Raw genomic sequence first — 25,047 nt, 5'->3', positions numbered from 1 at the left:
TGAGATCACATCTCCCATCCATACTCTGTTCGAATATGAACAAAAAAATGGGGGTCAACGGACTACTTTAAGAGCTATAATGAAGTTTGTATAGGCATGTTTTTGCACATATATTGTCTATGGTTAGTGCGCGCGTGCGCGCATGCTGTAAACTTTGATGGAGGCTAATTCCTTTATTACTTGTCGTAGAAGGTTGATCAGGTATCAAATTGTTCAGAATTATATTATCGGTGCATTGATATGAAAAAAATGGCAATCCTATGTTTTATAGTGCCGTTACGCGCAGGAACGCGCGCGTAACCGTGCGCGCGCGCAAATTTTTGAAATGCTTAAAATGACCTGATTCGTACTCTGTTTTGGTCAAAAAGTGATTTTGGGTATTTTAAAATTTTGACGTGCGCGTACGCGCACGTCGGTACGCGCACGTCGTGACCTTTACATGACCTTTGATGACATGGGCGATTGACCCTTGACCTTAAGTTAATGTGATGTAAATATTGTTAATTTTCGATCATTGATAATGAAGATATGATTGATAATGTGATTTTACAAAATGGCGTCTAGATGACGTCATGATGACCTTTTGACCTTGAACTTGCTTTATACACATCACATGATAAGTCCCCATATCTGATGATATTTTGAAGATAATTGATAATGTAGATTTTGAGATTTAGTACTAACAAGAAAAGGGCGGAAAAATAAAAATAAATAAAAAAGAAAATTCGTACGAAATTAATAGTTGATCTGTCGATTGACAGATCACCTAATAATGATCCTTGTGAGATGTTGAAAGCGCGAATCGCAAGCTGAAACTAGTAGACATTTCATGTAACAAGACGTGAAGTGAGCAATCGGAGCATTTTTTGTAATCGTGAGAAAGATGTGTATCTTTCTAAAGAATTAATGCGAGGGCGAGCTGTAATTTGTTTATATACTGACCTGGGGCCCGTTGCATGAAACTTTTTACCTGAGAAAACTCAGGTTGTTTTAACAGGAGTTTTTGCCCTGTGCTAAAGTCAATGGCGGAAATCAGACTAACCTTAGTTTTCAGTTTTTACCAGAGTTTTCTCAGGTAAAAAGTTTTATGCAACAGGCTTCAGAAAGTAATCTTTTAAGGACTGCATTTAGTGACTCATGAATAGAATATATATCTCACGAACTAAATAATGAGAGTGCGAACCGCAAGCTTAAAATTTGTTATATTCCAACCTGAAAACTGGACATTTCATACTTCTTTTTTGTAACCAGGAATAGAATGAGTTGCTCAATAAAAAATAATTGATGCGAGCGAGAAACGTGAGCCAAATTTTTCCGATTTTCCAACCTGAAAACTGGATATTCTACGTATTCTAAGCATTCTTGTAAAACAAAATAATAATAACTGGGAGAATAGTTTTCAGAACTGAAGTGGCTTCCCTGGGTAAATGATATCTATATCAATATTATCATTCTAGGCCCACATGAAATTTCCAAAAGTTTGAGCACGTGATTCACTCGCAACATCTCACAAGGATGCCCTTTTAACAGTAATCAACCAAAAAGGTGAATTGACATCTTCAGATTTGACTTTTTCCCCCAAACCGCTTGCTCTCTACGCTCACAGAAATGAAACATAAAAATATATAACTTTAGTGATCACTTAAAAAATTGTGCTCAATTTAGTTACTACAAAACACACAACCTCTTTACACAGATGATAATCTAATGGTGAAAATATCCGTTTGCACCAAATTGCCCCTATTGACCCCCTTTTTTGCTTTGCCCCCCCCCCAAAAAAAAACATTCCGCCGCCATTGGTTAAAACACGCATCGTCTTCATGGCTAACTGCAAAAAGTTCTTAAAATGTCCCCTTTAGATCAGGTCAGAGCTTATATATTTAAAAATTCTGTTCGTGCTTCTTGCTAGCAGTTATTATCTAAATTTAGTTACATAGGCATCTCGCTTTGAAGATCACAAACATATTGCCCATCATATTAACAAAACTATATAGCTCGCGCTCGCATTATTTAAAAAGGGTTTATCGTGTTATTACAGTCATATTTACTTTATTTTATAAGGATAAAGCTAATTATTGACTGTTAGGACTACCCTTTCAAAGAAACAAAAAAAAAATAAACTTTAAACTGCTGATCAAGGAAAATATGGCTAAAACAAATTGCCCCCCCCCCCTCTATTTGACGAAAGTTGCATCCTCCGGGAGGGAGGCAGGGGGCATCAAAAATGAAATAAAAAACAGGGGAATTAATATTTTCTAAAATGGGAAAGTTCCTTTTTCAAAAATAAATATGCCGTTTTTCATGTTTTTTTGAAATAAAATACTCTTTTTAAAGTATACAAGTTAAGTTTTCAGGCTGGAATATTGAAAAATTTCAGCTTGCACTTCGCACTCTCATTCGATTGGTGAAATATGCATCCTAAAGAGGTCACTAAATGCTTTTTTTAACAGGTTCCTTTTCTGGTCAGTATGTTTAAGCTTGCCATTTGCGCTCATGTTAATTCTTTAGTTAGATGCACATCTTTTTAATGACAGCAGAAATCTGCTCAGATTTTTAAAAACTAATTTTCATTTTTTATTTAAATAACCTAAAGTTTTAGCTTGTGATTCACGCGCGCAACACCTCGCAATAATGCCATTTTAAGAATAATTGACCACAAAAAACGTTATACAACTTCACCTTTGAATTTGTTTTACCAAGCCGCTCGCTCATTATATTCTCTCCCGAAAAATAAAGCCTAAATATACATTTTGCCATAATAAGAAGTCACTTCAAAAAAGTTTTTCTCTACTTAATCACTATCAAACACACAATGACTTCAAGCAGATGATAATCTTAAGGTGAAAATATCACCAAAGTGCCCATTTTGACGTATGAGTTTCATTTTTTGGCTTTACCCCCAACGAAAATTCGTTCGGCCGCCCTTGCCTTCCCATCCTCATATGATAATTGAACGGCAAAAGTGTCCCCCGCCCCCCTCCCCTTGCCTCTGCCTCTGCTTTCCCGGTTTTCATTTTTTGATTAACGAACCTTATTTTGTTTTCGGATTAACGAACCTTCGGAAAAACGAACCTTATTTCGTTTTCGGATAAACAAACCTTCGGAAAAACGAACCTTATTTCGTTTTCGGATCAACGAACCTTCGGAATAACGAACCTTTTTCCGTTTTCGGATTAACGAACCTTCGGAACAATGAACCTTATTTCGTTTTCGGATTAACGAACCTTCGGAACAACGAACCTTATTTCGTTTTCGGATTATCGAACCTTCGGAATAACGAATCGTCGGAATTACGCCACAAATGTTCGGATTAACGAACCCGTTTTCGTTTTCGGATTAACGAACATTGAGGTATAGGCAATTTACGTGTTTCGGAATTACGAACCTTCGGAATAAAGAACCTTCGGAATTACGAAGTGTAACCGTCATTTTCAAGTGACCAAACATTAAAGTGGGAGTTCACCCTGACAAAAAGTTTATTGTAAACATAGCAGAAAAACATAATAAGCATTGATGAAAATTTGACGGAAATCCATCAAAGACTTTAAAAGTTATTAGAATTTGTATATTTTTTTTTATTTGTACAGTCGCTGATTGAAAAAAAAAAGAAATCAATGAAATGTCCGTCACCTCCCAAAGCAATTGCTCACATGGCTCTTGTTTTAAAATGACCTCAGTAGTGGTTGCCCAAATGAGACCCAAGAGAAACGATTTTTATCTCATGTTTACCTGATTTAATGGTTCAGCAAATCTTGACAGATTATATCTAAATTTGTTGTCGAGTGTCCTGATGACAGATCTAGCTCAGCTGCTCCACCCAAGGTATTACGCAATGTACCTTATGACGAAGGAGGTATCACTTGCTTTGGCTGTAGCTTCATTTTTTTTTTTTTTTTAGAGAGTTCTTAGCGAAAGGTATATAAAACATATTTTAACTCGTTAGGACCTCAAAACAATTTTAAAACATTCCTAATAGATCGCTCATTAATCTGAGATGTTTGTGACTTATATTTTGTTTTATTTTCTTTCCTGTGTTGTCAGAAAATTGCGTGCTTTATATTTCTTCTCGGAGAACGGGAGTCCGTAACGAAAGGTGAAGATAGATAAATGGTTTATTAAAAAAAATCAAGACATCATCGTGGCTTAAGGCCGAATTGCGATGTATTCACAAGGTAATAAAAACACAAAAAATATTCAAACTATAACACAGATAATTACAAAATAAATAATACGGATAAAGTATGGTATTGAAAACTACTTGTGTTGTGGAACTTTAGAAAGGTAAGAGAGAGGTGGGAAGGAATAGAGGCAGATAGAGAGAGAGGGGGGATGGATAGGGATAGAGAGAGGGGGGGTGAAGGGAAGAATTGGAGCAGAAAGTCAGAAGAAAAGAAGGTACAAATATGAAAGAGGTAAAAACATGAAGTTGTAAGGCTGTACGTAAGAATAAACGAAGTTAGAAGAATTCGTAAGTAAAATATTATCCTTAACACATATTGGCATAGTGGTCCAGATTATCATTTACCGGTGTATAGTTCTTATACATTAAGAAAAAAGCAGTAGTATTTACAATTCAACATTTCAAAGAAAGAGAGGAAGAGAGATGGATAAAAAAAAGAGAGGGAGAAATATGGATAGAGAAAGACAACAGGAAGAAAAGAGTTGCAAGGAAGGGAAAGGAATACAACATAGAGATCATACGAGTCCATCAATTAGTAAGTATATTTGAATAAAAGTGTCAAAGGTATATCAAATATATTTTAAATCATTAACACCTTAAAACAATGTTAAAACATGTCCTGAGATAGATCGTTCATTAATCTTAGATGTTTGTTACTTCTGTTCTTTTATTTTCATTCCGCTGTTGTCAGAATAAATGTGTGATTTTTATATCTTAGAGAGTTCAAAGCGAAAGGTATGTAAAATATATTTTAACTCGTTAGGGCCTCAAAAAAATTTCAAAACATTTCCAATCAATCGTTCATTAATCTGAGATGTTTGTGACTTCTATTTTGTCTTATTTTCATTTCCGCGGTTGTCAGAAAAATGCGTGAGACGGGAGTCTGTAACGAAAGGCTTATCAAATATATTTCAACTCAAACACCTCAAAACAATGTTAAAACATGTCCTGATAGATGCCCGATTTATATTTCCTCTCGGAGTCCGTAACAAAAGGTATATATCAAATATATTTTAAATCATTAACACTTTAAAACAATGTTAAAACATATCCTGATAGATGCGTGATTTATATTTATTCTTGGAGAACGGGAGTTCAAAACGAAAGGTATGTCAAATATATTTTAAGACAATACACCTCAAAACACTTTAAAACATTTCCAGACAAAAAGACCCCTAAATTTTTAGATAAACAGCAACTTAAAATTTCAATATTTTTGCCGATATCAACTTTAGGTTTTGGTGTGCGCCGCCGATTAGAACAATATTACAGTGAACTTCGCGGATTGGCAATGAAAGTAAACTTGACTTTACCAGGATCAAAGCGCATGTGAAAATCAAAATATCACGTGTAAAATCAGCCACCACCGAAACGCTGTATGTAAATGCATGCGCATTGCCGTTTTCTATTAGTGCAACTTTGTCCTAGTTAAGATCACAACTTTTGGCTTAAAAAACAAAGGAATACATAAGAATTGAATAGGCGATTTATATGACCTTAAAACTACAATAACTTTCTTATTTCTGGGGCTATTGAGATAAATGAGATGTTAATTAAAGGTCTTGATGAGCCCTAAATGATACCATGAAGAAAACACCTTATTTCAGAGATTTATTTTTTTGCAACATACCTACACATAATTTTCGTGAAATCAGTTAGATCTAGTTCAATAGTGCTGGAAAAACGTGTAGATCATTAATGAATTGTTTTGGAAGAATTTAATTTTGCACTTCTCTGTCGCATTTTTTGACCCAACCTCGTGGAAACAGCACTCTAGGCGACACCGCAATACTTACCCGTGTTAAGAAACTGGGACTCCACTCACGCGCATTTGGGCCGCCCTAGCTTAGAACTAAAACAGAACATTTCCAATCGATCATTCATTAATCTAAGATGTTTGTGACTTCTATTTTGTTTTATTTTCTTTCCCGCAGTTGTCAGAAAAATGCGTGATTTATATTTATTTTTGGAGAACGGTAGGCCCTAGTCCGTAACGAAAGGCATATCAAATATATTTCAACTCAAACACCTCAAAACAATGTTAAAACATGTCCTGATAGATGCGTGATATATATTTCCTCTCGGAGAACGGAAGTCCGTAACGAAAGGTATATCAAATATACTTTAATTCATCAACACCTCAAAACAATGTTAAAACATGTCCTGATAGATCGTTCATTAATCTTAGATGTTTGTGACTTCTAAGCCTGAGTCGAATCGATTTTAAAATTGGTGTTCCATCGATGTCATCGAACACCGGTGCAGATTTTGCAAAATCGGTGCATCGAAAAAAAAAAAAATACGTCGGCCGGCCGATTCGTTTGGATCACACAATCAATCATCAACATATCAGTAATGTCCAACTTGACTACTACTTACTTGATTTCTATTGCCCCCCAAATGAAACCGATTGTGTAATTATGATGCCTATTCACCATTAATTTTAAGTTTATTTCGATCATACTTCTAGTCTTACTCGTCTGCTCGTGCTGAGATAATTTATGCACGATTAATTCATGAATGGAAGTCATGGCCATTGATCGTGCATGCGCAGTACTGTTCTTTAATCAAACCAGAAAATGGCCTGAGATTGACGCGATCAACGTAAAATAAATGTTGCTTTCATGAACAATATTAATATCATGACCACAGAACATTATTTAATCGTAATATTTAACAATAATTTGCATATGATAATCATTAATATGAATTTAAACTTGATGTGAAACGTTTGTATTTCGTTTCAATTTCTCATGACGATCGACTTGAGTCGAGAGAGTGCACTTGTCTAAAAAAAATAATTATCACATCAGGATTGATTCTCGAACATTGCCTACATTCAAAAACTCTTTTCAAGATCGTAATATAACCATATGATAACATTTTACATGACAAAACAGAGAAAATTGCGTTTGATATTTTTTTCCCATCAATTTGAAGCTAGTTTTTGCCCAACTTTGGGCTCTGATTTCATGAATGAAAAATATGTCATACGTCATCGAACACGCATGTGCATTGTGCTTCTTTTCTTGGAGCTCGGAGAAGACGTCCAGAGATGGAATAACAAAAGAAATAATGCCAGTATTAATTCTTCCATATGAACATAACATACTTTGCTGACATCGTCAATATTACTTATGACCATAAAATCTTGTTAAATCGTAATAATTCAAATGAATTTAGGGCTCGATTCGAAACATTCGTATTTATTTCGATCGCTTGCTCAATATTATTGTGTCAACAAAAAAAAATGGATTGTCACCATCAGGATTAATTCTCGAACATCGTCATAACTCATATTCCACAATCTTTCCTCAAATCGTTATATCAGCATTGAATAGCAACTCAAATGACCATCCAGAGAAAATTACGTATTTATTCGCATAAATTTATTTGGAACTCATTTTGGAGCCAACTACACAATCTCAGGCAAGTTATAGCGCTCTCCGTTGGTTGCACTTGTTTGCTGGCGCTGACAAGCACGCCTGTTGTTTCGGGAGAGTGAATGTACGGGGCTGCGGACGGGGCTGGTGAATGCGAGTCTGGACTGCGAATGCTAGTTGACCGAAAATCATTCGGATCGACTCTGCGTGATTCATGTCTTTATTATTGTTTCACTTTAAACTTATATGTTGTCATCTGCAAATATCATTGTTGAAGATATTTTGGGAAGAATTCTGCATTGGTCCCCGGCCTTTTTTTTTGTGTGTTTTGTGGTCATGGAAAATACAAACGAACTTTGCTCTGTCATCTGTTTGTGCAACGCTCACCCGGCTAACGTCAGCGCATACCGTCAGTGCGTAGTGCATGCATAGCGCATCGACTCGATGGCCGGATCGCGGAGCAAATTTTTTCCCACCTTCAATATTCGATGCATCGATGTTCGATCGAATTAAAGCTGTCGAACACAGGTTTTCAAAATAATCGATATGACTCAGGCTTAGTGACTTCTGTTCTTTTATTTTCAATTCCGCTGTTGTCAGAATAAATGTGTGATTTTTATTTCTTAGAGAGTTCAAAGCGAAAGGTATATAAAATCAGGGATTCGATTTTAAGGCGCGCGAGAGCGATCGCGCGCTACATGCGCGCCTTAATCCATTTTTGGTAGCGCGATTAATAGCGCGCCTCGCGATCGTTGACCTGCGCGGAAATGCCTAAAGTCGCCCTCGAAATCACCCAAAATCATGCTTATTGCCGAGTGAATAACAACTCAATAAGCTCGAGCTCCGCTTACCATTTAAAAATAATCCAAAAACCAACACTCAAAGTCATGAATAATCCTTAAAAATAGCGCGAGTAGCGCAGTTTCAAATGCCGACGTTGCGTTATTTTTTCTGTACCACGTATTTCCATACACATGGTACCAACTACGGAAAAAAAAATCAATGCAACGGTCGGGAAACAGTTGCATGTATAGGGGTCCATTATGACTACCACCATGTGCCATTTCGAATGCACATATTTCCCATACAGATATCACGATTCTGTGATTAAATAATTCGAATTACACAGGAAATAAATCCCTGAGACTTGTAACCTAGCATTGGTGAGTTGTCATTCGGCTTTACAATGTACTTTTCAAAACGGCTTAGGCCTATTAACTTCCAAAATAAGTTACCTTATTTATTAATTATGACTAAAAAATCATTTATTTTCTTTTCTAGGGGATGAGGTATTATATCAGACAATTAATCATCAAACAAAGCTCCATCTATTTTACAAGGCTGGCAGCAGGCTCACGCATTGGCGCTTTTACTAGCTAGCCAGTTAGAGCTCTGTCTCTGCCAGAGCTCTGGGGGACAATTCACTCAGTAAAGGCCTCAATGATGGTGATTTTCTGTTTCAGACAGAGTTTACAAATTTCATGAATATTATTCAAAACTGCCAATAAAGTTTGATGATTTCTTCATTGTCATGTATATTTAAGTTCTTAATGAATACATTCTCACCGAATTTAGACTCCCCAATAGAGAAATGAAATTTTCATGGAGATCTGCATTTTCAAAGAACTTCAGCAAAAGTTAGGGGATGTGGGCCTTTATTACATGTACATGGCTGAGTACAAGGTATTGTACTGGAATAGATGGAGTAGAAATTAGATATTGAATTCATTTATATCCAAGTCCAACTCACAGTCACATACACACGCACTCACCCACACACACCCACATCCACCCACATGGCCACATCCAAGATTCTAAGCATGAAAAATAACTTTAAAAATCATACAATATTGAACAAAAATTAATAATTCATTGACAAGTGAACAGGTATATCCAAGTCACACACAAACACGCACTCACCCACACACACCCACATCCAAGATTCTAAGCATGAAAAATAACTTTAAAAATCATACAATATTGAACAAAAAGTAATAATTCATTAATAACTGAACAGGTATATCCAAGTCCAACTCACAGTCACACACACGCACTCACCCACACACACCCACATCCAAGATTCTAAGAATGAAAAATAACTTTAAAAATCATACAATATTGAACAAAAAGTAATAATTCATTAATAAGTGAACAGGTATTCCTCAAAATACAAAAAAGTAGCATTTAAAAAGAGCCCCCGAAATGCAAAAGTAGCCCCCGAAATTTGCCAAAAAAATTTAAAATGGAGCCCCTGAAAAAAAAAATTGTTAGTTACTCAACTTTAAGCCAAAGTCAAACCTAACTCAAACAGGTTTTGATAACACACAATCTAATTACAAAACATTGTAAAACAATTACAAATACTTCCTTTGGTTGTTGATTGTAACTTTAAAGTACATACATTTCCTCCATCTGTTTTGTTAATTGGACAAAAAGCTCCCCTTGTATGTTGAAGAAGAGCTTTTTGCAGTGCTCCTCTACCGCTCTCCTTAAAAGATCTAGGAGAGCTATTTATTGCTCCCCTCATAATTATAAAACTGAGTCCCTGATAAAATATATTTTAACTCGTTAGGACCTCAATTAACAATTTTAAAGCATTCTTAATCGATCGTTCATTAATCTGAGATGTTTGTGGCTTCTATTTTGTTTTATTTCCTTTCCCGTGGTTGTAAAAAAATGCGTGATTTACATTCATTTTTGGAGAACGGGAGTCCGTAACGAAAGGCATATCAAATATATTTCAACTCAAACACCTCAAAACAATGTTAAAACATGTCCTGATAGATGCCTGATTTATATTTCCTCTCGGAGTCCGTAACGAAAGGTATATATCAAATATATTTTTAATCATCAACACCTCAAAACAATGTTAAAACATGTCCTGATAGATCGTTCATTAATATTAGATGTTTGTGACTTCTGTTCTTTTACTTTCATTTCTGCTGTTGTCAGAATAAACGTGTGATTTTTATTTCTTAGAGAGTTCAAAGCGAAAGGTATATAAAATATTTTTTAACTTGTTAGGACCTGAAAACAATTTTAAAACATTCCCAATCGATCGTTTATTAATCCGAGATGTTTGTGACTTCTATTTTGTTTTATTTTCTTTTCAGTGGTTGTCAGAAAAATGTGTGATTTATATTTATTTTTGGAGAACGGGAGTCCGTAACGAAAGGCATATCAAATATATTTCAACTCAAACACCTCAAAACAATGTTAAAACATGTCCTGATAGATGCGTGATATATATTTCCTCTCGGAGAACGGAAGTCCGTAACGAAAGGTATATCAAATATACTTTAATTCATCAACACCTCAAAACAATGTTAAAACAAGTCCTGATAGATCGTTCATTAATCTTAGATGTTTGTGACTTCTGTTCTTTTACTTTCATTTCTGCTGTTGTCAGAATAAATGTGTGATTTTTATTTCTTAGAGAGTTCAAAGCGAAAGGTATATAAAATATTTTTTAACTCGTTAGGACCTCAAAACAATTTTTAAACATTCCTAATCGATCGTTCATTAATCTGAGATGTTTGTGACTTCTATTTTGTTTTATTTTCATTTCCGCGGTTGTCAGAAAAATGCTTGAGAGACGGGAGTCTGTAACGAAAGGCATATCAAATATATTTCAACTCAAACACCTCAAAACAATGTTAAAACATGTCCTGATAGATGCCTGATTTATATTTCCTCTCGGAGTCCGTAACGAAAGGTATATATCAAATATATTTTTAATCATTAACACTTTAAAACAATGTTAAAACATATCCTGATAGATGCGTGATTTATATTTCTTCTCGGAGAACGGGAGTTCATAACGAAAGGTATGTCAAATATATTTTAAGACAATACACCTCAAAACACTTTAAAACATTTCCAGACAAAAAGACCCCTAAATTTTTAGATAAACAGCAACTTAAAATTTCAATATTTTTGCCGATATCAGCTTTAGGTTTTGGTGTGCGCCGCCGATTAGAACAATATTATAGTGAACTTCGCGGATTGGCAATGAAAGTAAACTTGACTTTACCAGGATCAAAGCGCATGTGAAAATCAAAATATCACGTGTAAAATCGGCCACCACCGAAACGCTGTATGTAAATGCAGGGCTCGACACTAGCGGCGGTCCGACGGTCCCGGACCGGTAAAAATCGCTGTCGGGCTGGTAGATTTTCAGAAATAGGAAGATTTACTGGTCCGACATGACCAGTAAAAATATCATTGTCGGGCCAGTAATTTTTCCAAAAATAGCAAGATTTTAAGGGTCCGACATGACCAGTAATAGAAACCATTGTTGGGCCAATAACTTTTCCAGAAATGGTCAAATTCACTGCAAACCATTCCTACCGATAAATTTTGTCATTCACACACAGAATACACACAGAATGAATCGCACGTAATTGCTACTAGAGCAGATACAGTACAGTGTACATATGTAGCTAGCCAGCCACACAACTCACGTGGTAAACTCTTTACTGGCTGCGCGAACGAAGCTTGGCTAAACTCTGGCAGAAATCTCTCACAGAACTGTCAAAATTCGCGGTTCATACTCATGAAAGGCTCTTATAATGTCCATATTTCCTAAAAATTGGAGTAACCCTGTCATTTGTAAGCAGTAAAAGGATAAATTTTCACTTCTGTTTGGTTCAATCAGATCTGGTTTCGGGTGATATCGTCTGAATACAAGTTAGCCCCACATGCATTTATGTGTGTGTTGATACACTTGGTTTCTGACTTCCTTTCGTAGCTATTTTGATTGAGCCAAAAAGAAATTGATAAATTATTTATGATGATAGTTTTAGCTTTCTTCCTCTGTTTTCTTCCTATCTTTCTTTCCTTCTTTCTTTTCAATCTTTCTTTGTTTCTTCCCTAATTTTTTTGTTCCTGTCTTTCTTTTTTATTTTCCTTTTTTTCTTTAATTCATTCTTTCATTCTTTCTATCCTTTTAAAAAATATTTTTCTCTTTTTCTTTTTTTTCTCTTTTCTTTCTTTCTTTCTTTCCTTCTTCCTTCCTTTCTTTCTTTAATTCTTGAGTCCATCCATCCTATATTCATCTCTTCTCTTCTTCCTTTCTTTCCTTCCTTTTACCCTTTTCTTTTCTTCATTCTTCATTACTTTGTTTCTTTCTTCCTTCCACCAATCATTGATTTACCTTTTTTATTTCTTCTTTTCTTTGTCTCTCAGTCTTTCTTTTTTTTTCCTTTCATCCATTCTTTTACCTTTTTTTTATATTGCTTGCGTCTTTCCTTCTTTCCCTTCGTTCCTTTATTTATTTATTTCCTTCTATCTATCATTTTACCTTTCCTTTATTTCTTCCTTCTTTCAATCCTTCCTTCATCTTTCTTTCTTTTGTCCTTTCCATCTCTCCTTTATCCCTTTCTTTTGTTATTGCTTCTTCTTTCTTTCCTTTACTACTTTTCGGATTTGTTTTTTCTTTCTGTATTGCTTGCTTCATTTCTTGCCTTCATTTCTTTTTTCCTTTCTTTCTTTCTTTCTTTCTTATTTTTGTTCCTTCTTATTCCTTCCTTCCTTTCCTTCTTTAGTTCTTTCTTTTTTCCTTCCTTCCTTCCTTTTTTATTCTTTCTTTCTTTTCCTCCCTTTCCTTCCTTCATTCCTTTCTCTTGTTCTTTCCTTCCTTCCTTCCTTCCTTCCTTCCTTCCTTTCTTTCTTTCTTTCCTTCTTCGTTTCTGTCTTGCTTTCTTTTTATCCTTCATTCCTTTATTTCATGGGGGGGTAACGAAAGGCTAGACAAATAAACTTGCGCCTTTTTTTAATGTTTTCTTTATTTCTGGGGACCAGTAGATTTTAGGTTCGGACCAGTAAAAATTTGAACAAGTGGAATGCCTCTGGCCGTCTCACCTGCACCACGCGGTTCAATATAGCAGCAGTGCTGACTTTGAATACTACTCTAACTCGCACAAGATGTTCAGTGATACATGGTTACTCTTATGTCCACTTTTTATGAACTAGACCAATAAACTTACAGAGATATGATGGTTATTCAACAAAAAACCCCAACATGGCCAAAGTTCATTGACCTTACATGACCTGTGACCTTGATCATGTGACCTGAAACTCGCACAGGATGTTCAGTGATACTTGATTACTCTTATGTACAAGTTTCATGAATCAGATCCATAAACTTTCAAAGTTATGATGGTAATTCAACAGATACACCCAGTTCGGCCAAAGTTCATTGACCTTTGACCTTGGTCATGTGACCTGAAATGCGCACAGGATGTTCAGAGATACTTGATTACTATAATATCCAAGTTTAATGAACTAGACCAATAAACTTTCAAAGTTATGATGGTAATTCAACAGATACCCCAATTCGGCCAAAGTTCATTGACCCTAAATGACCTTTGACCTTAATCATGAGACCTGAAACTTGCACAAAATGTTCAGTGATGCTTGATTACTATTATGTCCAAGTTTCATGAATCAGATCCATAAACTTTCAAAGTTATGATGGGAATTCAACAGATATCCGCAATTCGGCCAAAGTTCATTGACCCTAAATGACCTTTGACCTTGGACATGTGACGTGAAACTCATGCAGGATGTTCAGCTATACTTGATTAACCTTATGTCCAAGTTTCATGAACTAGGTCCATATATTTTCTAAGTTATGATGACATTTCAAAAACTTAACCTCAGGTTAAGATTTCGATGTTGATCCCTCCAACATGGTCTAAGTTCATTGACCCTAAATGACCTTTGACCTTGGTCATGTGACATGAAACTCTAATAGGATGTTCAGTAATACTTGAATAACCTTATGGCCAAGTTTTATTAACTAGGTCCATATACTTTCTAAGTTATGACGTCATTTCAAAAACTTAACCTCAGGTTAAGATTTGATGTTGACGCCGCCGTCGCCGTCGGAAAAGCGGCGCCTATAGTCTCACTCTGCTTCGCATGTGAGACAAAAACTGGGTATCTACTGGTCCGACATGAATAGGTTGGATCAGTAGAAAAAATGGGTTAGTGTGGAGCCCTGATAAATGCATGCGCATTGCCGTTTTCTATTAGTGCACCTTTGTCCTAGTTAAGATCACAACTTTTGGCTTAAAAAACAAAGGAATACATAAGAATTGAATAGGCGATTTATATGACCTTAAAACTACAATAACTTTCTTATTTCTGGGGCTATTGAGATAAATGAGATGTTAAATTAAAGGTCTTGATGAGCCCTAAATGATACCATGAAGAAAACACCTTATTTCTGAGATTTATTTTTTTGCAACATACCTACACATAATTTTTGTGAAATCAGTTAGATCTAGTTCAATAGTGCTGGAAAAACGTGTAGATCATTAATGAATTGGTTTTGAAGAATTTAATTTTGCACTTCTCTGTCACATTTTTTTACCCAACCTCATGGAAACAGCACTCTAGGCGACACCGCAATACTTACCCGTGTTAAGAAACTGGGACTCCACTCATTTGGGCTGCCCTAGCTTAGAACTAAGTAGTGTTGTCAGTCGGTCCGGGATCGGGATGAATTCCCGGCGGTCTGAGGCTCCGAGACGGTTCCGGGATCAATCAACTTAGACCGTATCCCGGCAGGAAAATAAAATCAATAATGGCCAAATTCATGTTGTAATATTTCCCTAATTAGTAATTGTACTTACGAAATACGAGAGAACAATTTAGTTTCAACTGGGTGTGTGCATATGCACCTCGAAATATTACGCAATTACATAGCTACTCGTCGAACCCGTGTGCAAAGCTACATTGCATGCACGCAATCTAGCTTTGCACACGGCTCCGAGAGATCTACGCAGACAACAATCGTCTACTGTATAGTCTCATGTGCAGACCTCTTTCGCCTCAGTTCGTTTTACCGAGTCATTCATTTACCCCATACTTTCGAGTTGAATCTGCTACGATATGTATGGACTAGTGAATTCATCATGAAATAATTTACTAACAATTGACGATGATGATCTATGAGTATTTGCAAATTTTTTCATTTAAGAAAAGTCGACATTAATTTTGTGATTATTGTATTTGTAGGGGTATTTTTTTGCTAAAAGGTTTGCAAATAACAACTAGACGAATGCGCAACATGTTTCAGCTGGTTAGAGCCGGGAGAGAGAGAGAGAGAGAAGGGGGGATTACGGGAAGTGCTTGGTCGTTCACGACTGGGGAACATCTGTCATCGACAGCCGTCAATGGTTGATAGTGTTGACTTGATGTTTACAATTGCAAACCAGTCGGTCAAATCATTTCTCCTAGATATATTTCAACTTGAATTATAAAATTGTACCAAAACGCTGTTAGAATTGGCGATGTTTAAAGTAGCGTTGTTTAAACTTTGAAACAACATTGTTTTGAAAGTCATATCATACCCTATATGTTGTAAAAATATGTTGTTAAAATTAAATGCATCGAACAAATTTCCAATGATATTAACAGTTTTATCGTTGGAAATTGCAAAAAAATATTTAAAAACAAACTGTTTAAAGTTTTAAAAAATTTCTATTGGTTTAATAGTTTAAAAAATAGTTGTATATTGACTGGCTTAAACACTGTTTCTTAATATTTAAATAGTTGTTCAAAATATTTTCTTTACTGTGAATAGTTTGAGTATCAATTCAAATAATGTTTTCTCGATCGAAAGTAATTCATGATTAAAGAAAAAATGAGTTTTTTGCTTTGATGCGAAGTGCCGGCCGCCAGGACTAATCTTGTGTAAATTTCCAAATAAGCTTCTCTGATAAGATAGTATTCACTTTTCTCAGTAAAGTGATATCATACTGTTCGTTATCTCGCCATGTCATAAAAATAAAAGTGAGATAAGAACATATCAATCAAGAGAGAGGATATTAACATCAAGGAGATGACATAACAGGGCAGAGTTACGAGAGGGAGAGAGAGAGAGTGAAACTGAAAGTTAATCCATATTCCGGGCTAGCTAGGGCCACAGGCGCACTGACAAGACTTTACGCAATTTGCTTATAACTGTCAACCACATGCGCACCGAACACACGGCCGTGATCTGGCAAAACTACGTAAGTCATTTTTTGGCGTTTTTCAGTTTTTTAGTGTTTCTTATAATATTGAATACGCTCTTTCATCTGTCAAAATTTCAAATTCTAACTCCAATTATTTTGGGAGATTCGAAACCCAGTTTTTGTAAAATTCTCTAAAAAATCACTAAATTTAAAAGGCAGAACTATGTAAGTCGACTTACAAAAGTAGTTTTTCAAGCTTTGATGAGAATTAAAAGGGAAAACCACGTAAGTCTACTTACGTAGTTTTGCCAGAACAATAACCGCAAAAGAAGAAGGTGATTTATCAGGCAAAACTACGTATCTCCCAAATTCTGCATTTTACCGGTCGCTTTTTTAAAACATACGCACTTTTGCCTGATAAAATCGATGACACACTCCGAGCTTTTGATCAAGCAAAACTATGTATGTTCTAACTTATCAGGCAAAACTACGTATGTCACAAGGTACGCGGCCGCGTGGCAAATGTTTATCAGGCAAAACTACGTATGTCACAAGGTACGCGGCCGCGTGGCAAATGTTTATCAGGCCTACGTATGTCCTCCACATGGCAAAGTTTTATCAGGCAAAACCACGTATCTCTAACTTTGCCATGCGGAGGACATACGTACGGTAGGCCCAAGGGTAGGCCTGATAAACAATTGCCACGCAGCCGCGTACCTTGTGACATACATAGTTTTGCCTGATAAGTTAGAACATACATAGTTTTGCCTGATAAAATGCTCGGAGTGTGTCATCGATTTTATCAGGCAAAAGTGTGTATGTTTTAAAAAAAGTGGAAAATTAGAAGATTAAATGAGTAAATCAACTAGTTTTTGGTGCCGATAGCTTATATAAGTTCCGCAGATCAAAGGAAAACAAAAAAAATCGATATACCATTTTCCACTTTTCCAAGAAAAGCAAAAGAAGCAATGTAAAGTATTCAAGCTCGAATATCTCGGAATGGCAAAAAAGGAGATACATAGTTTTGCCAGATCACGGCCGCACAGATCAGTGGCACCGACACGTGTGTTATTGGACTGTCAGATCAGCAGCTGGATCGACTCAAACATAATTCGGGTCATGTCAGTGGTCATCAATGTTTACAGTTTGCGGTGGTGGCACGCTTTGACTGTCTCATCATTATTTTCCCCACGTTTTGAGTGAATGTTTACAATATGCGGTGGTGGCATGCACACTTTGACTGTCTGGTGCACCGCCAGTGCGCAGTGTGGTATTTAAGGCTGGAAATGTAGGTACACAGTTTTGGATTGCATTTGTGCGTGGAGATACGTTTCGGGATTCGGGACGAGCCGGGATCCCGATAAGGAAATTTTGAAGTTGCCGGGACGGTTTCGGACCGGGATTTTTTTTCTAGATAACAACACTGGCTGGAACTAAGCTTTCTTTCCATAAAAAATCTATATTCCTATGATTCAATAAATGTTACTAAATACATAATTACTCTTAAATCGGTACTCACCGGTTCTTTTCTTGAATTTTCTGCCAATTTCCCACGCTTATGGCTACAATTCTGCGTTAAATTTTGTCGCCATAGACAGCTGTTCATGCAACTTTATTTATAAATGGAGCGCCCCTTACGAGAGTTGTTAATGCCGCGGAGAAATCGTTAGGCATTTTGGCATATGTTCAAGGCGTAGATGTTCTATTTTTTTATATGTGTGAGATCGAAATCACAGCGAGTAAACACTCTTCCATATGGAAGAGTGTATACTCGCTGTGATATGACCCGATAAGGAGGTGCAACACCCCCACCCACATGGGCGCAAATCCCAGGCCCGGGGGACATGTCCCCCTCACCCAAAATAGTAGGGGGCACATTATGAAATGTCCCCCTACTATTTTTGGTAATTTCAATATTCATGCAACTTTATTTATAAAGAATATGTTGAATACTCTTGAAAAAGAGGGAAATGAGAAAATGTGAAATACATGTAGGTGTAGGTGATACACATTGTACATGTTATAGGCTTATTAAAAACGATTTTAATCTCCTTAATTGTGCGATATCTGAACTTATATACCTTGTAATGGTGATTAAGGAACATTTGCGAAATGTTGAAAAGAAAAAAATTTGTGTCCACTTTTGGGTTCTAACCAGGGACCCTAAGGACACAAGTCTGATGCCTTACCCATTGAGCTACACGCTTCCCATAGACTTAACACATAAGCAAAACATATTGAAAGCTGAGCGAAAATTAGAAAATATTTACACAGAGTCAAATTTGCATAATTATGATGACGTCTTAGGTAGCAAAATGGGAATTTTTAGTTCCGACGCCATTTTGATGATGTCATGATAAAATTTCAGGTCAAATGGGACATGAAATCACATCTCCTATCCATACTCTATTCAAATATGAAAAAAAAGGGGGTCAACGGACTACCTTAAGAGCTATAATGAATTTTGTATAGGCATGTTTTTGCACATATATCGTCGGCCTTATGCCAAAAGGGCCTTAACTGCTTTTGGCCATTCCGAGATAATGGCGTTTAAAGGTTTTGGCCTCTCTAATAATCAAAAGTTTGTGGTCGTTTTTTTGCTTTTGAAGCCTATTTCGATAAACGTGTTAAGTTATTAAGTTTTACATGAAATGTGTTAAATTTATTATAAAATATTCAGAACCCCTAAAATCGGGTTAAGGCCCTTTTGGCATAAGGCCGACGATATTGTCTATGGTTAGTGCGCGCGCGGGCTGTAAACTTTGATGGAGGCTAATTCCTTTATTACTTGTCGTAGAAGGTTGATCAAGGTATCAAATTGTTCAGAATTATATTATCGGTGCATTGATATGAAAAAAATGGCGATCCTATATTTTATAGTGCCGTTAAGTGCAGGAACGCGCGCAACCGTGCACGCGCGCAAATTTTTGAAATGCTTAAAATCACCTGAAACATACTCTACTTTGGTCAAAAAGCGATTTTGAGCATTTAAAAATTTTGACGCGCACGTACGCGCACGCCGTGACCTTTACATGACCTTTGATGACATGGACAGTTGACCCTTGACCTGAAGTTAATGTGATGTAAATATGGTTAATTTTTTATAATTGATAATGAAGATACGATTGATAATGTGATTTTACAAAATGGCGTCTAGATGACGTCATGATGACCTTTTGACCTTGTTTCGTTCACATGACATGGTAAGTCCCCATATGTGATATTTTGAAGATAATTGATAATGTAGATTTGGAGATTTTATGGCAACAAGAAAAGGGTGGAAAAATAAAACAACAATAAAAATTAAGAAATAAATGAATAAAAAAGAAAATTCTTACGAAATTAATAGTTGATCTGTCGATTGACAGATCACCTAATATTAAATCAAAATTTAATCAAGATTCAAGACTCAAATTTAGCTAGACCTAGTAGGCCTCATATCGACATTGATGTCGACATACGAAGGATTTTCAATGTTTCCGACATGTCGACATGCACGCACCCACATCGACATGCAAACATAAAATAAAAAGGGGTCTAGCCTAAAGTCACGAGTATAAAGCTTAGTGAAAAGTTGGAAGCTTTTATCCACAGTAAGTGGCGCGATTAAAAGGTTTATTCAGCTATAAAGCAGCACATTAAATGAAAAAAGAATACCTGCGAGCTGCGTGGCAGCAGAAATACGTCAGTGCCTGATTCGAGTGTGGGCCGGCTTGCCCGATCAAGCTGCCGCGCCCCTCGACGATCGTGAGCGTAGCGTAGCCGTAGTAGCATTCACCATACCCATCCATATGTACCCATCGCTATTCACCGTGCTTGATAATACTTTGCTCCTCAATGCATTACTTTTCACATAAACGTTTTTGTCAAAGTTGTGACCGCCGCAATTGAGCGCTTAATTCAAATCACGAAGTCACAGAAAACTTCCCTTCCTTCGTTTGGAGATCGTTGCACGGATCGCCGCGGAAGTGATACTGAAATTATCGGTCGATTTTCATTATTTTTTACTGTCAATTTGAGGAGCTTGCATTTGCAGCACATGTGTACCAGCGTATAATACGCAATGATCACTATTATAATTGGTGATTCTCAAATTGGCTCCGAGTGTTATTGCGCAATGCTTTTGAGACCGGATCGTGGTATAAAACACTTGTTCACTGCTACCATCTGGCCTGTGGAGAATCTACAGGTAGGACTATGGTATGCCAATGCTGTATAGAGCACACACTTTAAAAAATCATTAAAATATCACTTTTGTGACCAAAATTACTAATTTCCATATAGTTTTAATTTATTTATCATTAGTAATGTGGTAATAATTTTTGTATTCACCAGAGCGCTCAAAAACTTGAATTTTGGGCATATTTTTGTGTACGCCCTCTATTGGTGGAAAGTAATATGGCAAGAAAATTTTCATTTTTGATCTCTATTTTTAATTAAAAAAAAATTATATGGGCAATTCCACAGGTTGGTGGACATGAGCTTAAAAATTCAAATTCAATATTTTCTTGAATTTTTTAATACTTTAAGTCCTTCATACATGATAGTTTCAGGAACAAGAAATAAAAAGTTTATTTTCATATGTATACTTTGGAAAAAAATGGTCAAAAGTTGTGTCTTCCATTCTGTACCAAAATACAAGAAAAATGGTGAAAAATGAAATATGCCTGATTACCATTTTGTTATTGCAACAACATACCAATTTATATATTTCTGAACTTTAGAAGAGTCAAATTACTTAAAATACACAACAGCTTTTCAAGTAAATTTGTAGAACTCATTCAAAATTTAATATTGCAACCTGCTCAGGTGATGTAACGTGAGTAACCGAAAAAACTGACTTTGTTTTCTGAGAAAAAAAATCTTCACAGTTAATTGGTGGGATTTTAAATTCTCTTCCTTCAAACAATCTTTGACACAGTGATGACTATCAAAATCATTAAAAAGTACAAATTTTTAATAAAAATGATGAAGAAAAACTGTAACGTGAGTAACTTTGTAACGTGAGTAACCATCATGTGATGTGAGTAACCAGTAAAAATTATTTAGTTAGGTAACATTTTCTGTGGGATGTCAAGTTTTAAGTCTCATGGTGAGTTGTGAAGTTATTTTTGATTAATTAATAGCAAAATGAGGGTACACCTCTTTGATGTGACTCTTTATTCATCAAAATATCAGTGGTCATACAATCACAAAAAAAATTGAATATTAGTAGAAGTATTCACAATGCGAGAGTGCATTAGTAAGACTTGGTTTCGATAAGCCAAACTTTAAAGAGTGTTCGAACAACACATTGAATGTCCTTTACACTTGTAACCCTATCTAGGCCGGGGTATTTTGGGAGTTGATATGGCCCGGGGGGTGGGGGAGAGGGGGGGGCTCCCAGGCCCCCCTTGAGATCGAGGCCATTGGCCGCACGATCACGCCAAAAATTTGCGCGCAGGTTGTCTTGGACATAATCTACAATACTATACAGTAATTTATTTCATGCAAATTGGTATTCAGCGATTATGCTAATTTATGCATAATTAGTAAGCGAAATCATACTTTTCCCTCTTAATCCCTAATAAAGCTCCAATTGTTCCAATTTTTGGTATAAAATCTCTTTTTGATGTTCCTAGCAATGAATTTTACACACATTATTGAATTTTTAATGACATGTGTGTTGTTAACCATACATGGACAAAATGTAACGTGAGTAACTGTAACGTGAGTAACCATATTATCTGCACCCCAAGTAAAAACCATGTGTTCTTTAATTTTTTAATTATATACAAAGTTTGTCTCCCTAATATACTTCTTTGAAAAGGATATAATCAACTTTCATAAAAGCCTTGTATGAGGAGACTTTTCACCTATGTCGACTTTTCATTTTATGCATGTCCAAATCATGTAACGTGAGTAACCGACACATTCCAAAGATTTGCCAGGAGCATAATAAAATTTCCAAAGTTTTGTTTTTATACAAAGGATAGTCAGACTGTGTACTTTGTTGTGATAAGGAGATGTTTAGTTCCTATCAATAATAATGGAGTTACAGCTCCAAGTATGAGTCAAGGTGTCTCCAAATGTAACGTGAGTAACCGTGGAATAGCCCATATAAGGAATCAAATTTAAATAAGAGCCAAGTGGTATGAATTAAAAGGTCTAATGGAAATTGTCTGTGTAAAAAATCAAGCATTTGCCCCAAAGAAAAAGAGAAAATAAGCCAAACATTGCCACCCTTATTTTGTCACACATGGAGATATAACTGAGAACAAGGTTATATTATAACCTTGTTCATTGAATGAGTGGTATAAAACTTGATTCTCCAGAAAAAGATGTGGATTAAATCGGTGATTTTGAAAGTGAATTCACTCTAGCTTAGTGAAAATATGTTTTCCCGAACTGAGCCTGTATTATATAGATATAGATCTAGTGTCAGTAGAGGCGCACGGCCAATATGGGAGACTCTCTCCAATAGGGGAGACAATCTCCCACATTGGAGACTTGCTTTGCAAAAGGACAAAAGAAACACCAACAAAAGCATGATTTTTTCCACCCAAAATTTTGTCTCACTGAGGGCAGAAGCCCATTTGTTCTGTGTGTGATTGACAACAAAAATCCTTATCAAAACAAAAGTAGACGGTGAATTTCTAAAGTAGACGGTGAAAAGGGGTAATTTTTCATGAGGAATCTGCTTATCACATTTTTATTTGCCGCCAAGGTAATCCTTTTGCCGCAAATGTAAACAAAGGAAATTGGTCTCCAAAACTGGAGACTGTCTCTGAAATTGGATACCCAAATTCTTCACAAAAGTCTCTGATATAGGAGATAATCTCCCACATTGGAGACAGTCTCCAATATTGGCCGTGCGCCTCTACTGAGTGTGGGGATATTCTTCGTGTCAAGGTGAATACGTTTGATTGAGAGTGTTATGTTCCATGATCGAATTATTTTTTTTGTTAGGGAGCTTAGGCTAAATTACGGTCCCTTTTTCATGTCGACATTGTCGATGTCGGGATTAATTTTTAAGCGACATGTCGACATGGATTTTTGTTCCCGACAACAGCACTACCTAGACAGTAGTACTTTTGTGAAAATTACAATAAATTTAAGTCCACAAAAAAATTAACCCAAAAATAGCACTGATGTCGCCTATGAGGTCCATACATGTAATGTTTGGACCTCATTGGTACTACATGTAGGAGTGGGAAACACCCAAAAGCCAAATCTCTTCTCTTTTTTTTTCTTTCTAAGAACATGACGTGAAAATGAGTACGTGGGTACAAATACAAAACGAGAACCCCAAACCAAATTTGATTTAAAATAGAATGAAATCTAAGAACTTACGGGAGTTGGATTAGTAACTGTAAGGATTCCATCATGCTTCAGTAACATATGGCATGCTTTTGCCTGCTTTCTCGCAAGTTTTCTTTCTGATTTTGATAGTTTTGTCGGCGTGTCGCCGGCGGCGGACGTCGGGGGATTCTCCTCCGCCATGCTCAAGACAACCGCGTAGCCAGGATTTCATTTTGGAGGGGGCGGTAAATGCACGCGAAGCGTTTGGTGCCAACACTTAGAGAGCGCGCGAAGCGTTCTCCCTAGGGGGTGGGTGCAGGGAGGGGGAGTTTCCCCATAGAGATGTATATTGACACTAGAGTAATCGCTCGCATTGACGCGCGCGTAATGCGGCTGTGATTCCATCATAGAGATGTATATTGACACTAGAGTAATCGCTCGCATTGACGCGCGCGTAATGCGGCTGTGATTCCATGTATTGCGCAGCCGCCATCTTAAAGAGGGCAAGAGCGCGGATTTATAACACACGGCTCTATGGGAGAATATCACATATTTCACTTTTTTACATTATATTTTCAATTTAATGCTGCGTGCAACGTTAAAATCACAAGGCAAAACATTTTTATGTTAAAATATATGATAACCATGCATATTTTATAAAGGAGATGGACTGAATATCCAGAAAACGGGGGGAAAAGGCGACGATTGAGGTCGACTGAGTAGTAGTTATTCAAGCCATCATATAGCATATACCGTGACAAGGGTGTCAGATAAGGTCAACTTAACACTTTAGAGTGTTCATATGTTCTCTTGATTTGGTGCTCATTTGACACTCAGTGTTCAAGCAATATACTGTATTGAAATAACACTTAGAGTGTAAAATAAACACCAAATACTCAGAAGTGTTGAAACAACTTGGTGCTCATTTGACACTCCGGCAGTGTTCAAGCAATATACTGTGTTGAAACAACACTTAGAGTGTAAAATAAACACCAAATACTCAGAAGTGTTGAAACAACACCGTGACAGGTGTTGGATAGAAATATTTTAACAAAAATTATTGAAGTTACACTTCACTGGAGTAACTCAACACTGTCTGTTGTTGGGGTATTTTAAAAAATACCCTAGTGTTAAGTTACACCGTCAGGCTGCAGGTGTTGAAGAACTTGAAATCGGACACCAAATGGTGTGAATCCGAACCGTGAAACAACACCAAAGCTGGTGTTGGTATTTTTTC

At 36.4% G+C, this 25,047-nt stretch overlaps 1 protein-coding gene across 1 annotated transcript in view; it reads right to left on the bottom strand.

The window, feature by feature from the left end:
• Positions 1 to 24,088, bottom strand: part of LOC121415029 (alkylated DNA repair protein alkB homolog 8-like) — a 55,201-nt gene extending 31,113 nt beyond the window's left edge. Inside the window, exon 1 of the mRNA XM_041608089.1 lies at positions 23,862 to 24,088. Coding sequence (XP_041464023.1) covers positions 23,862 to 24,011 — 150 coding nt within the window. The 5' untranslated portion in view covers positions 24,012 to 24,088. The remainder of the gene's footprint in view (positions 1 to 23,861) is intronic.
• Positions 24,089 to 25,047: the final 959 nt, after the last annotated feature.

The sequence above is a fragment of the Lytechinus variegatus genome, chromosome 1, assembly GCF_018143015.1.
Source record: "Lytechinus variegatus isolate NC3 chromosome 1, Lvar_3.0, whole genome shotgun sequence".
In the NCBI taxonomy this organism is placed as follows: domain Eukaryota; kingdom Metazoa; phylum Echinodermata; class Echinoidea; order Temnopleuroida; family Toxopneustidae; genus Lytechinus; species Lytechinus variegatus.
This window is presented reverse-complemented; position numbering and strand designations above follow the sequence as displayed.